General features: G+C 34.7%; 1 protein-coding gene across 6 annotated transcripts in view; it reads right to left on the reverse strand.

The window, feature by feature from the left end:
- Nucleotides 1–208: 208 nt before the first annotated feature.
- LOC128207217 (protein c-Fos-like) overlaps nt 209–16,082 on the reverse strand; it is a 16,024-nt gene continuing 150 nt past the window's right edge. The window contains exons 1-4 of one of the 6 annotated variants that reach the window (XM_052910022.1): nt 14,094–14,159; nt 3,702–3,935; nt 2,732–2,842; nt 209–1,722 (exon numbers count right to left, since the gene is read on the reverse strand). In XM_052910022.1, the coding sequence (XP_052765982.1) occupies nt 1,210–1,722; nt 2,732–2,842; nt 3,702–3,917 (840 nt within the window). In that variant the 5' untranslated portion in view covers nt 3,918–3,935; nt 14,094–14,159 and the 3' untranslated portion in view covers nt 209–1,209. Of the gene's footprint in view, nt 1,723–2,731; nt 2,843–3,701; nt 3,936–4,243; nt 4,378–4,435; nt 4,558–6,880; nt 7,007–10,287; nt 10,480–14,093; nt 14,160–16,082 lie in introns of those variants that run through there. The other 5 variants (XM_052910018.1, XM_052910019.1, XM_052910017.1 and 2 more) reach the window with 5 other exon arrangements.

Consider the following 16,082-nt stretch of genomic DNA (forward strand, 5'->3'; position numbering starts at 1 on the left):
AATAATGAAGTGACTTGAGACAAAAATGAATTTTGAATGCTAGAAAAGTGAACTTGATTTGAAAAGATATACCAGTAATCATCCATGTTAAAAATAGAATATATAAGGTGTTAACTTTATTTATATCTGTTTTAAGTTACAACTAAAGTAAGAAGTATTCCAGGATATAAAAATCGTGCAGCATTATAATTATATATATATATATATATATATATATATATATATATATATATGAACAAAATTTCAAACTAAAATCAAAGACCAAATCTGTGGTTTGAAAAGATGAATTCATAATCATTCGAAAAGGAAGTTTAAACAAAAGCTTTAAAGATGTTTTTTCTACGGATAGTTTACTATTTAAAAACTTAAACATCTAAATTACAGCGTTTAGTTAGTCATATTTTCACAACTGAGACTGGCAAATATGGCAGTATCATCAAAATATGTACAGCAACATATTACAAAAAAGAAAATTCACCAAAGATTTCTGTATTAAAAGCCACAATTTATTTTTTCTATCTCAGTTTAAATATTCATACTTGTCCGTATAACATGTAAGTGCGTAAAATTGAGTCACCAAATTTATTACGTTTTTTTCTTCTTCAACTTCAAAATTATCAGACGAAAATGCAGACGACATGTTATTAAAAAAATCGGCGCCTTCTGCGTGTTACTTTACAAAAGACTGAAATCATTTCGAATGATCACTGAGTGCAGATGTCCGTTTGATTCTGTTTTGGCAATGTTTCAAAACCAATAAATCTTTTGATATTTGATGTTTTGATAATGTTAAATCGTAGGCGATACAATGGTCAAATAAATATGTTACTATGCTAACGTGCAATGTCCATGAATAAATTTGGTTATTCCATTCGTGGCTTAATTCAGAACAAATAGTTGACTATTACGCAATCTTAATCTAAAAGATTGTCCATTATATGTTTCAAACAGCAACGAACTAATTATTCTAACACCATTTACAGCAAATTAACAGTATTGTCTTCAACAGAAAAGAAACCATTTGTAATGTTCCCAACTAAAACCGAAAATGAGAAATGAATATACCCAGTTGATGTATAGAACAATGAAGTAGGCAATTATTCATAATGATCACAGTAAGAATTTAAATGATAATGACAATTTTTTTGACAGAAAACAATTATGTACACGTTTCAGATCACTATCTATGTCTCTATGTCTGGACTCACATTAGTCCTTCAATTCGCGGTATTCAGAGATACTGCCGCGCCCCATACAACCAATCTCCTCAGGGCTTATCGGATTGTAAAAGTCAATGTCAGTAAGACTGTCTAAATTTGGAAGTTCCGGAAGTGCGTTTAGCACCGACGTTGCGCTTGCGCACGATGATTCCATTTGCTTCTTTCCCGGATTGAGGAGAGAATAGAATTCCCCAAACACGTTATCGTCCAAATTCTGGTCCGCAAACGGGTCCTGCTGGAACGGGGTCGTGACCTCACGAGCATATGGTGACGTCATCGCCGACGTCTGAATCGGGGAGACGGAGGGTGGGGCACCATCACAGTGTTGGAAATCAAACTGTACCGTGGAGGCATATCCTGGGCTAGAGTTAATGGGCGCCGGATGTCCCGTCTTGAAACAAACATGGTTTTCAATAATGGATTGGAGTCTAAGTTTTTCCTCCAGCAGCTCTGCATTTGTCCTTTTTAACTGCTCATTTTCCAGTTGTTGAGCTTCGAAGTCCTGAAAATAGAAAATGGAGCGAATAAAAAAACAACATCGTTGTTAAAAAACACATTGAATTAGGTTGTGGCTTGTAATATTGTATATTTTTGAGTGGCCCAAGTACAAATTACGTTTAACGAAATATTGTTTTATTTTTAGGGCCTAAATCTTCAGCTGTCACGACTTTGATTGATCGTTCATCAAACATAAGTTGAAAGTGGCCGGCGGTTGAAGACCTAGAGGTGATTTTCAACACCGACTGATGTAACCCCGCTTCCTATCAACCCCAAATACAGTTCATGGTGTTAAAATCTTGCGCTGATATCAATCAAATGTACAATTTTGAAAAGTTTTATTTTAACGATTTTGACTTAAATCTTAGTTGGTTTCAGGGTGTTATCACTTGTAATGAAAATAAAGTTTTATTGTATAATAGTGTTCTCATCAAACACGCAAAACAGTTATTTTTTTAATATGTTTTTAATAGATTGTATTGTTTACTTAACTGCGCACTATTTTTTTCCACCCGATGTATTGACTATTGAAGATATATATCTCAGCTGACTCCAAAGGTCTAAGTTACTCGGTACATTATTATTATTCGTTTATAAAGCCACAACCGCAAAACAACTGCTGTACTTTACACACAGGGCACCATGGTTATACTATAAATGTACTTTACCAATAGCACACAAATCACTCAGCCCGAACATTTATTTTTTTCACCAATGCAAATTAATTTCTTCATTTAATTGAGTTTTATACCAACAATGATTTATCAGATCAAAACGAAATCCCACAAGGTTATTACATCTATTTTAACACCAATAAATAATAAACCACCTTATAAGCAAATGATAAGTTTATTACAACAACAACGACGACAACATAGACAGCAACGGAAGCACCACCCTATTTTACCAACTAATATAGAGCTACAAGAAGTTCTTTTTTAAGAATATTATTTAAGTAGAAAATTAATTGAAATTAAATGAACAATACAAAATAATTCAATACGCCGCCTTACCCTATGCAGCTCAGCCTGTCCTTTAAGCTTCTTTTCGCGACACCGCGCGGCGGCTTCCCGGTTCTGCCGCTTCCGGCGCTCACGTTTCTCGACCTCCCGTGGCGTCAGGGGCTGAGGAAAATAAACGGGCCGTAAGGATCAGTAGGTAGAGCGTCAAAAGGGGAGGGGTCACAAACTACACTGACACTAGTATTGTCGCCATTCTTATTTCTAAAATATAAGTTTGTTATAAACATACTATATATAAGTATTTACAATCCTAATATTGAAATATTTATAATCGGCAGTTTGCATTTATTTTAAAAAACCGCTTGATTTAAAACGCATTTTTTCCTCTCACGTAATAATGTCCTAATATAATGACATTATTTTTAGATCTTTAATTAAATAAAAAAAAACACGTTTTATTGTTCTGTAACTTCCGTTTTGCGATCATAAACTTAACACCAGCACTTAAATAGTCCATACAATAGTTCCCATCGCTTCCTTAACAAGTACATGACTATACTTTTACCACCAACTATATCTACTGCGTATAGCAACATTAATAACCTTCTGATAACACGATGGCACAAAAGGGAAGCAAAATCGAAGAGGGCGCACTCTTGGTGACCACAAATATTCGAGAACATCGTATGATTTATAAAAACCGCACTTCTTCTTCACGGATTTATTTCGTATAAGAACTATTTCATATGTGCTGTGCTTAAAACATAGAAATGAGCGGAAGTTTATGTCGAAATAAAGACAAATGCCAGCACACTTTACTAAGTAACGCCCTAATGGGGCTCCTACCCGCGACCCCTCAAGAATGGTTTGAATCAACATCTGTTATCTTGTCTGCAGTTGATTTCGCTCTTGTGATTTTTTTTATTTAATCATAACATCTATCCACATTCCCTTCCGCCACAAATATAAATACCACGCATTCCCCTCCGCATTACATATATAAGTTATTCGAAATACTCACCCCATTTACTCGAGGTCTTTTCTCTTCTTCAAACGACTCGCTCAAGCCCCGTCTGTGGAGGTTAAGCTTTGCTTTGCACTTTAATTCCTGTCTCAATGCCCGACTGAGTGCGATGGATTTTTCCTCGGGAGACGCAGGTACGGTCGGCTGAAAGTTCCCCACCAACTCCATCAGGTCTGCAGTTTTAAGGTCCATATGAGATTCTACATCACTCATTCTGCCGTTGGGTGCTTCCTGAAAGTGAAATAGATTTCTGTTATTATTTGTATTAGGTCGCTTCAGGTGAGCGAGGTCTTTGTCGTATTGTTTTCTTCATTTTTATTTATTATAACCACCATTCTCATCAACTTCACCATCATCAGTAGCAGAAACAGCACCACCACCAACACTGTCTTTGGCGATCATAACCATCCCACTCGCTTCAAATGTATATGTGTAATTCTGTGTATAACATCATTCTAAACAGATGTGTACGGAATTGCTATGTCGTTTCACAATGATTTGTTAATTATTTCCAATCAGAAATATCTATTTTATAATACCTCACTGCTGGATACCGTGTTTTCCCCTTAACTGTATTTATACGATATAAACTAACAGAAGACACAACACCAAATGGAATATAGACGTTATATCTGAAAACGCTGGTGAAATAAATAAATAAATAAAATATCAAATGTTTTATACACCATATCGAATCTAGTAACTTCCTCTATGATATTTAAATTCATTACCCAATATGGCAACCCCATTCCAATTTCACGGAACATTCTATTTAAGTCCAAGGTGCACACGTTTTTAAAAATCCACTTTCTGTTTTACGTTTATTATTAACTATAAATTAGGACACACGTTTATTATCTACTATGCTATCAACTTTTGCGATAAACGTTTTAAACTGTCTTGCACAATAACTTGTCAACGACTCGGTTGGCTATCCGTTTTCACATTGAACAATTTTTCTCGCCTCTGACTATTTTATACCTTAGCGAACGTGAGAGGGCATTACTTACTAATAGCAAACAATCAATACAGCTCAGGACTTTGAACCTAAGAAATTAAGAGAATTTATTTGAAATAGTTACCGCTATTGAAGACTGTCCAATAATAACACAATTATTACAATCGTGGGATGGATTTCTTAGCGGGGTACGAAATTACGAATGGGGCGAACGACCGAGTGGACGAATCGAACATGGTCATCGTAAACTGGACGGGAAACATTAATAACGGGCAAACGGACCACACTTATTGAATTTACTACATTTCTCTCATGGGACAAGTAAACAAATAGTGTTTCTGCCAGATTTATAAGGGGAATGACACTTTCAGTAACGTTTCTGCTAAATTGTATTTATTAAATAATACAATGTTACCGGGCTGTTCCTTTATGAGATGTGGTCTTATGAAAAGCAATTAAATATTTCCAGGAGAGAAAAACTTTCCTTCCGATTAGTCAGAGAAGATTGTGGTTATCGTATTTATTTAAATATCGAACACAAAAAAGATCTTTATTTATTTTCCCGTTGGAAATGTATGATTAATTGCGAGCTGATAAGATCATTGTTTTCGTTAATTTACATATCGTCAATTGAGCGGGTGTGTCGGTTTACTATGACAATACCATCATAACAATAATAACACGTATAAATCTAAATGAATTTTCACGTCTTATTCTCTGCCGGAATTGATTAATAAATCAAATTTAAATATACAACATTGGCTGATATAAGTAGCCAAAAACAGCTTAAGACTTAAAATCAAGATGAAACAGTTATGATTTATAACATAACACAGTAAACATAACATTTATTCACTATAATTGATACTTAATTATTCAATTCAACTTTAATTTGGGATACGTGCATTCAACGGTCATTGTAGTTTGAGGAAAAGGTCATTTACCTTATTGACCAATGACCACACATTAAAGTATATATATATGTGTTTTTGTTATATTGCGGTTCAGCCTTAGTGAACAACTTGTGACACGATGCTTGCATCCTGTCTAGAGTATACATGTATAATTTTTTTGTTCCGAAAATTTTTCTGTTGCTCTTTTGTTTTATTCTTGTTGTTTTTGCTGCTGCTGCACCATCAGCAGCAGTTACAACAACAACTGAAATAGTATCCATATCAACTCCACATAACCAAAAACGACATCATTCATAGTATCAGCAACAGCAGCAGCAACAGCACCATTAACAACAACATGACGAACAAAACAACAGAGCAACGGGACAATTTTCGGAACGAACAGCTTATACTTGTACACTCTAGACAGGCAAACAAGCATCGCACTTACAGTAGAAGCAGCAGCAGTAGCAACAACAACAACATGGCAAATAAAAACTTTTGAGGGAACAGTAAAACACCACCTTTGTCTCTAGACAGGCATCTAAACGCAACCCTACAGGTAGCAGCTAATATTCCTCGTTCCCACGGTAACTCTATGGGTACATGTGGATACAGAGGTGAAGTATGTCGGGAATACTTGTGGTTCCAGGACCGGGGCCAAATATTCCACAACAAAAACCTCTTTATTTCGATATATTTACTTCTATACCCTACAGATGTAATGATTTGTAGCCAAATTCGAAGTATTCTCAATAAGCTGGGCTATAAGACAATGGGTGTTTGCAGACAGAGGCTTGTTTTTTTCAATTTTATGTTATTTCTTATTACTTACTGTCTGCGCCGGAAAAATGTTACGAAAGAATGTTAAATTGAAGAAAATGCTAAACGTGTCGAGACACGCTATAAAGTTATATATAAAGAATCTTTTAAATATTTCCAGTTGTTTAAATATAAGCAAGAGGTAAGAAGCCATTGCGCTGCAGTTGTTTTTCTATTTAAATTTTGGAAAATATTAGTAAGAAACTATTTATCCTAATATTGTTTTGCAGTAGCTATCTATTTACCGTACTTGTATAATATAATGTGCACAGACCTTTGTATTTTATCCATCCATATTATAAAGTTAAAAAACAAATGGTAATATAGCACGTCTAGGTAGATAAAACGGTTGACACTTGAATATGTACATGCAGGAAACCCATTCTTACTTTATTAGGAATCACCTCATCAGATCGTCCTTTAATAAAACCTGACAAAATACACCAAAATGGACTTCCACTTATGTTTAATATAGAAAAAAACAGCAATAAAAATGCACTTACCCTTTCCCGAACAAACGCGAGTTTAAAATCCCTTACAAATGACCTTTAATTAAGTCATTATTAAACTTTCAATATTCTTGCACCACTTCTTTAATATCCCGATAACCACCCAGTACTGACAGTCTGAATCAATAAGTATAATGAAGTTGCATCATATCTTTATATATATTTACCGACATGGAGTTATTTAATAGGTGTATACATACAAAGCTACTGTAATGTTCTGCCGTAGTCATAGTGATAAATACTCAAACCAGACACGCTCACCGGACAATTTTGAGTTTTTTTGGGGGCTTAATAAAAAGGTTAACTTTCGTAACTGTCTGAATTTCATACCGTGGTGCAACTTCTTAAATATGAAATATGATATTTTTAATACTAGTATGACTTATCATCACCAATTTCTTGTTCATCTAGTTGTATTATTCTTTATTACCAAAATATGAAGAGAGTTTGACGTGTTTAAACTTATAGTTATGAGGAAATAAACGAATTTTAAATTGCGGTATTTATGGGAAAAAACGAACTGATTAACTTCTCTAATATGCTATAAGGAAATTCTACACTGGCTGTGTATATAATTCGATCATAATCAAGTTTGCACTAATAAAGTGCAATAAAATACAGATGGATAGTGAATTTGCAAAGTTCGCCAGGCTTGCCCTAGTTTTAAGACACCCTGTGACAGAAGTTGTACCGATAATTCACGGAATATGCACCAAGCATTAACCACATCAAATTAACCACTGGATGATCATTTAGAGCTGACTTCAAACAAGGCAATCTTGTATTGAACACCCATAAAACACATTAGCGGGCGATTTGGGTACAGAGAAAACACGAGTGGAAAATGAATCCCCGATATGTAAAGGTGAATAGGAAGAACAAATACCGTGAAATGCCTAGATGTTTCATTATCGTGTCCGACACGACAAACAATAGTTATTTTATCACGTGGAAAAAAAGTAACGGGAACCCAGTGTATAACATAATGTATAATTTTCTATTTTTGACTACATGTTTGTTCATGTGTCCGTGAATACGTCTGTATGTTTCTCTGAAAAAGTATCATTGTTTAGACGTATAAAAAGCTGGCTTGTATGATTATATATCTATCCCATTGTAAGTAGTATTGCAAAGCGAATAAAGGTGTTACAAGAAAAAATCCAATACATACATACAGAACATTACCATGAAAGATCACTGCGAAACGCTTTCATTTAGTATGATCATACAAATGCAGTTAAAGCTCACAGCCTAGGATTAATCAATCGATCATTTGCGCAATATTTTATCTCCGATGACCTACATTTGCTACCGATCAGCTGATTTTCAAAACAAACGCACATGGCTTTTAAATTTTCCGATATAATGCAGTGCGATATTGTATGTTCAGACAGTTCATCGCAGTAGGCTTTTATTTTTGTTTCAACGCCAGACACTGTTCGTGCAAATAAACTTTGTGACACAAATTGTTTTTGTTTTTTGCTATGAAAACAAAAAGGTTGCCCCAATCTGTGCATAATTATGACAAATATCATAACTCGAAATAACAAATTAACTGATATTATGAATTTAAAATAACCCCTTAAGTCGGTTTGAAAATAAATCAAACTCTTTACATCAATAGAGGAATCTCAAAAAGGTACCTTAAAAAAAACATCACAATTTTTGTGAAATTTGCTGTCACATTTTTCACATTATGCTCGAAAGCTACTGTTTCAATATTTGTGAAATATGTATTTTGTGAACGTTGTGAATAAACAGAGTTTTATTCCGAGATCTCTCCAGCTTTGTTGTTAAACAAGGTCAGTTTGTGGTTAACATTTAACACCGAGAAGATTTAATACGCCATCAGATCCTGTAATAATGTACAGCACACATGTATATAGATTGTGGTTTGAGCTTTACAGTGAATACGTCGTCAGATGAACAGAGATATTCACAACCTATTTTGTGGTTTCAACTGTTCGATAAGCTTTGTTTGTTAGAAGTTATACATGCTGTATACAACTTTGCGGTTTAGGCTTATAATGTGGCACAAAATTAGGGCACACTTTCGAAAACTAAAATTAAAGTTGTACTTTACATGTTTTTGCAACTTTACTTTTATATTTCACTGCATTGCCACGATTAGAACATTGAATAATTGCTACATTGTATTTAACTATTTCATAATTTTTTTTTTTTCAGATGTTTCTCCAGATAGTGTTAAAAAACGTTATCAACTAAAGATTATGTACAGAAGATGGATGAATAGTCCCTTTTGATAAATAGTGTCTAAACGAAATATTTTACAGAAATGTGATCCCGGCACTCTCAAAACCACAGATATGCAAACAGCCTTGAATTTTACTACAAGTTTACTCAAATATGTCCACATTTACTACAAGTAACAACTATATTACATATGCACCAAATACCTGCACATTGCTGCAAGTCGATTTGTTCAGCCTGGATTGGTTTAATTTAACATGTATAGAAATAATCAAGCGGGTCAAACCGCAAACCCCATGTACATCAGATCACCTTAACTGATACGGGTGAACATTTCCACGAACTAATAAACTATAGTTTAAAGGGTAACTCTATTCTATACAATCATCTGTATACATGCATACGTTCTAAATATGGAATGGCCATTCCGTTGGTCAAGATATTGTTTTAATCATCGAATTCCTAAATCATTTTTTCCCTCTTATATTTATAACTTGCCCTTAGTATTGTTTCCACCGTCCAAGACCAAAGTAAATGATTCAGTGCATATTGAATCCTGAATGCGCCTAATAGACTAAAAGGCACGGTGCCAGAATATTGGTCACTGTACTAAGAATCGCCCGGCGCCCACTAATTACCGGCAATTGATGGACGTGGGTGAATTTAGTCATGGGTAATTATGCATAAGGCAACCGCAAAATGAGATGTCTTTTCAGGTCAGCTCTGCACAAATCGCTGTGTGTTAATTAGTAATTTTAGTTATTGTTAAAATCAGGGATACACGTTTAAAAGGAACTAAATTATATTGTGCAATATAAAGCCATAGTTTATAATATAACTGTAATGATAGAGACTGCAAATGCAATTTATCGTCTGCATCTTCGTCTTCCATAAATATTATAACAGCAGTAACTTCGATAAAAATACAAATAAAACTACCATAAATCTGCTATTTTGAAAAAATGAAATCGCAGACACTTGACTTATGAGTATGTTTGAGCATTCCAGGGCAACAGGAAAGATTATTTCTACCTATGATTCATCGAACAAGTTACTGTTTTTCCATTGGAGAATTGTTGCCATGCAATGAATGCGGCCACATCAATTGGAAACATATTATTTATGTTATAACGTATAATTATAAAATCGTACGTCAAAATTGCAACAAGAAAGCAAACAACAATACTCACATGTAATATGCCAAGTAAGCTATTCAAATCACTTGCAAATTCTTGACAAAGATTATGTTGGTTGCTTATCCGATGGATACTGGATGCTCAATTAATAAGAAGTTATTTGCTAATTTCTCCAACACTTGTAACAGTTTATCCAATAATGCCACTTAACATCTAATGTCCTAACTTTTAACTGAGTTGTGGCGCTGATTTTTAAACCAATACAGTTTACTACGTTTTCGTTGACAGAGTTTTAAAGTTAACAAGTTTTATCATGTCAAGAACAAAACTCACTAGGCACGCCTACTAAGCGCCGTAACACGCGAGTAGGCGAGGCTTAGGAGAATATGAATTATTCATGAACCAATGAAGGCCGTTTCACATGCTGAATAAGATAGTAGGCTTTAGTTGATTGGCTCTTTATTATTAAAGCTGAAACATAGTAACAGTAGATATTTTAAACTATGTTTAAACCTACTCATATCGCGGGCAATTGTTTAGATATAAATCCTACTAGTATTTACGCATGCTTATGTAAAATTGACACAGTGACTTGTGAAACTACATAAAAAAACTTGAAATTGAGCCAAAATATACAAATAATCTTTAAATGGTATAAAGATGTTCCCTGGATATAATAAGGTCTATTAAATAGCGCTGTTTAAGTTTTCATTGGAAAGTTTAATAGCAATAAATGACTTGGAAACATTGTCAGAAATGCTAATGAAAAGCACGCATCATTGAGTTAAACTGTTAAGACAAATCATTGTTTTCCGATATTAACTTGAACGTTTTGCTAGCATAGCAACAGAACTATTCATTCCATCGCCTGATGTGCGGCGGATTCTGGTTCGAGTATCCATGCACGTGACTGGATACTGTTTCACATTGCACGAGCGCGCAATATGTAGCAGACGACAACATGCACATGCTTTAACAAACATATAGATCTCTTTAACTCGGCTGAATGTTTTTCAGCTTTGCATAAATAGGTCATATAAATGCACAGTAGCAGACGATAACAGAAACTAGAAACCCGCTTTATCTTTTCTGCAGTATGACGCAATTTCTAAATTTAGCTAGAAGACTTCGCCGGGATTTTCCCCGACTATAGCCCGTTTCAGAAACCATTTATCAAAAGTTGTCAAAATTACTTCGCTCGGATGCTTCGCAGGGTTCAAAATACTCCCGGGGCTAGTAGAAAGTACAGAATATGTCAAAACAGTGTTTTATGATAGCAATTATCATGAGATTTTATTACGGACCAAACTTCTTCCAAATTAACCATGACTCACGACCTAGTGCGATCGTCTGCTAACAACTTAACATTACGCTTCGTCTGGTTTCTTGTATACAGGTTAAAATACAGCATTTATACACTCGGGAATACTTAAATACGGGTAAAAGCACAATAAAACGTACATCAAAAGGCTGTTATTTGCCCATCATTTATCTTGATTATTTTGCTGATGGAATAGGTGGCTTACTGAGGCGACACAATCGCCCCACCCGGTCACTTCGCTCTTTGGGGACAGCTAATTTTCACGACACAATGTGGCCTGCATAACAGCTGTTATGTAGGAAAAGTGGACGATCTTACATTGACCAGACTATCAGGTCACCTAAAATGTCAACAGACGACAAAAACGTCGCAACAAAGGCAATTTTCATACAGATACTGACAATATCTTGTCTTAATTTGTAGGGTTATCGTACAGTTAAACACCTGTGATTGAAGAGATGCTAACATTGATGAGCATCATTATTGTAACCATCACCATCAAACGTGGAACTCTACCATCTCCATCACAAACACAATATATCTTCAGAATAAACCTCACAACCTACATCATCACCTCTACCCCTTACCATCACCACCACCACCACCACCACCACGAATATCATCATCATATGCAACAGCTGCAGCAACAACGACACATTTTCAGCGTCAACAACAGCGACATAAACCACATCAATTATCTGGATATATTGTTTCTATTATTATACGTATCATTTACTTTGTATTAAATATCTCGTACTTTGTATTAAAAATCTCGTTTGTATAATATAGTATGCTCTATAATTATACCAGTCAAGTGTGTTTCAGAAGACAATAGCTCAAGCGCGCTCCATCAGATGATGGCTGTCTGATATGGAAATCGGATACAGTGCGTATGATGTAAAGGAGAAAAGGACACACGGCGATTATGGTTTCATCAGTTGCTTCCGAACACAAGTCGCAACATGTTTAATGCAAACAAAGTGATAACAAACACGCCCAAAATGACTCGACACCGCCAGAAGGCTTTTGTAAAATTACGTCTGATCACTATCGGTGAGGCTCACAAAACGATCGTTGAGAAATCATTGCTAGTCTTATATATAAAAATCGACCTTGAGTGTCGTCTGTATATAAACTTACTGGTTTAATCACCCTGACACAAAACCACAAAATTACTCATACAAACTCTGTCGGGGGTCAGGCCTAGTGACCCCTTTTTGCAGAGGTCGCTTCGCTAAAACTGCGTAAATTAAAGCAAATGAATAAGTTCCTGATCAATACTACGGCTATAATGATAATGTTTATAGACAGGTTTAGCAAATGTATGGACGTAGTAACACAGTATATTGTTTTGTTTTTTTTCTCAAGCACTTTGGTATACATTTGTTTTTTGTTTGTTTTATTCTAAACCATATAGCATGCAATGTTAAAGCACAAGGGGTCACACTGAACAAAAAGTCATGAGTTAAAACAACGACGGGGGTCGGAGAGTTCCATCTGTAGTTACTTATCAACGGAACCTAAATGACAGGTGTTTTTTTGTTAATTAATAAAAGAAAAAAAAACCTTGGAAGAATCATGACAGTGTACTTTTCACGGAGGTCAACACCACGTTATAATTCTACTACATTTATAGCAATTCGTGAGTTTGATACTTGAATAAATACTATACCATGGGGTGAAAGCGAAAAGGTTCTATCTGCTTCTTTATTTAATGTCACTTAGAACCTTTTTGCATTCACCCCACGATTATTACGCGCCTCACAATTATTATAAATGGCTAGTGCAGTCTGTAAGTGGGTTCGGTAGGGGTGAAAGTGTAACACTACAAGCACTTCAATATCAAATTATAGGGGCTCTTAAAAGATGCAACAATCCTTCAATATGAACTTTTAAGTCCTTGAGAATATAGGTGGTAAAATGTATATATTACGGAGATAGAAAATCCTTCAACTGTACTAGAAAGTACATCAACCGTGTATAAATATGCGTGTTTATTGGGTAATCACTTTCAAATTATAGATATAAATCAATTATCGATATAACATCCTATCGCAAGCGAACTTAAACATCATAGAGACATTTCTTGAAATGTGTATTTCAATATGTTGTACATGTATGATGTAGTACTAAAGTACTGTTTCCATTCTGTTTTACATGACCTAGTGCAAGTTGAATGCAGTTGGAGTTATTACCAGAACAAATTGTAATAAACAGCAGTGTGGGACTTTATGTGACCTATTCTCAGAAATGAGTCATAATGATTTCGCGCCAAATTTCGCCGTTGTCGTTTTGGAAACGGAATATACATTTTCCATTTTAGAATAATTTGTATCCAATAAATAACGGAAACTAAATGTGACTTAATGAGAGAGTGTCTTGCATTAAGTTATCAACATTCCGTTAAACGTCCTTAATTATGCAATATTTGAAGTATGTACGTATGACATAATGTATAGTCATCTTTTTGTAATGATCTAATTATAATTAAAACGACACAGATTTTATCTTTGACAAAAATTACATAACGGAATCATACCTTTTAATGTTGATTCAAAAATATTAAAATCAATCGGAAACGTTTCAATTTGTTCTTGACTGTTCAACGCCCTGTGGTGAAATGATTACATTTACAATATTTATCCAAGATACACGCGCGTGCATACCCGTTGCGCATGCCCAGAAAATCCAAAAATAGAAACGCGTAGTACTATATTCCCATATATGGAAACAATGACACTTATCTTATGGCGCAAACGGATTACAAAGCCATATATTTATTTTTTTGAAATCCTTCAAGGTTAATCTCACGGTAAATAGAGACGTACTTGCAGTCATAACACAGACGACACTTTCTAATGCTTTATAACAGTAAGGCATCGGTTATGAAATCGAATTCACACTTTATCTTTAATGGTTATTTGTACATAAAAATACAAAGCGTTTTTAGTGGGCGTTTAGTCCGTTTACTGGTATATGTATCTATATAGATAAATATCTATTTTAATCATGGTGTTATGTTTGGTTAAACATCGTAGCCTTACTCAAGGTCAAGTTTGATGTGGTACAAATATAACTTTTGGGTTTTTCAGTCTAGGATTTCCCAGTGGGTGCCCTAAATGATGTCCTGATATGAGTGCAAGTGTACGCTATGGGTGGTGTTCCTGCGTGCCCATGAATTGCAATGGGAGATAATGGGCCGATTGCTCGAGGCTTTTTAAAAGTTAACATCACCACTGTTAACTTTCAAATCAATATGACGCTGGAAGTTTCCTGAACATACTTGTCATTAACAGTAATTCTTACACATATCTACAAAAAGACAAATGTTTCGACTGTACTTATTTATTTGACTGGATCAGCACGTCATAACATATTCCACGTTTACACGTTAACAACGATGACCTTAATTAAGTCGTTAACTTAAAAAAAAAGAATAATCGGCCCACTTCTGAGACAACATGGTACAGTTGTGATCGCAATATTGTAAAACTAAACCATAGATATCTTATTCAAAATGCGTAGAAATATAAATTGCATAACACTAATTAGACAGCTTGCATTATACACAGTGTATTATTCTGATATGTAAAAAAGGATAATACGGAAAACTTAGATAAAGTTGTATTTATAAAGGTATCCGGAAGTAAAAAAACAGCGTTTTCGTTGTATCGTGGCATTGGCCGTAATGTTAGTTTTTCATGTATTGCGACCTGGTATCCGATTTGAAAGAGTAGTTCTTACTGATAACTACTATGTAAAAACATGAGCACACAAAACATTTTAGACATTAAAGTTATTGCACTGCTCGTGTTTATGTTCATTAAGTCAAGTATTGCAATCCCTTAGAGCCTACTTTTCTACTAGTGATATTTGTGTTGTGTGATATTTCCTCAAATGCTATCAGATAAAACCGAAATAGTATCGGGTCACCAGGGATTCATTTTATATAACATGACTAGCCTCAGTAGGATATCTATCATAAATATGGTAACTGTTTGACGTAATGTCTGTTATTTTGGTCCAAAATTCGTTCACAGTTCACACGCAAAATGTTTTTATTTTGGAATTCATACCTTATCCCATTGCGTAATAAAAACATAATACATGTAAGTATAATTAGAACAATCGTCATAAAAATTAAGTTATACCAAAATAATCCACCCTGTTTCAAAATTTCTCGAACATTCGTGTACAAAGTCGCCACGCGACGAATGTCACTTTATATTGCATGCTCTTACGAAATACGGAAGAATATTATACAATGAATATATCAAATACATAAAACATACCATAGAATTTCTTATCAGGTTATTAGATTTCCGTAAAGGTAGTCGAAGGGGGATCACTTCAATTAAACTAATTCTATGTACACATGAAAACGTTACCTCCCGTTTTTTCCTTATTTAGACATTATAAAGTCAATTACTGAAAAGAATGCGATAAACTATACGTAAAGTGGTGCTTATCCAATATATAAAACGTACGGTTGACAGATAGAAACATATACTGAAATAATGCACCAATA

Source organism: Mya arenaria, chromosome 11 (assembly GCF_026914265.1).
Source record: "Mya arenaria isolate MELC-2E11 chromosome 11, ASM2691426v1".
NCBI classification, from domain to species: Eukaryota; Metazoa; Mollusca; class Bivalvia; order Myida; family Myidae; genus Mya; species Mya arenaria.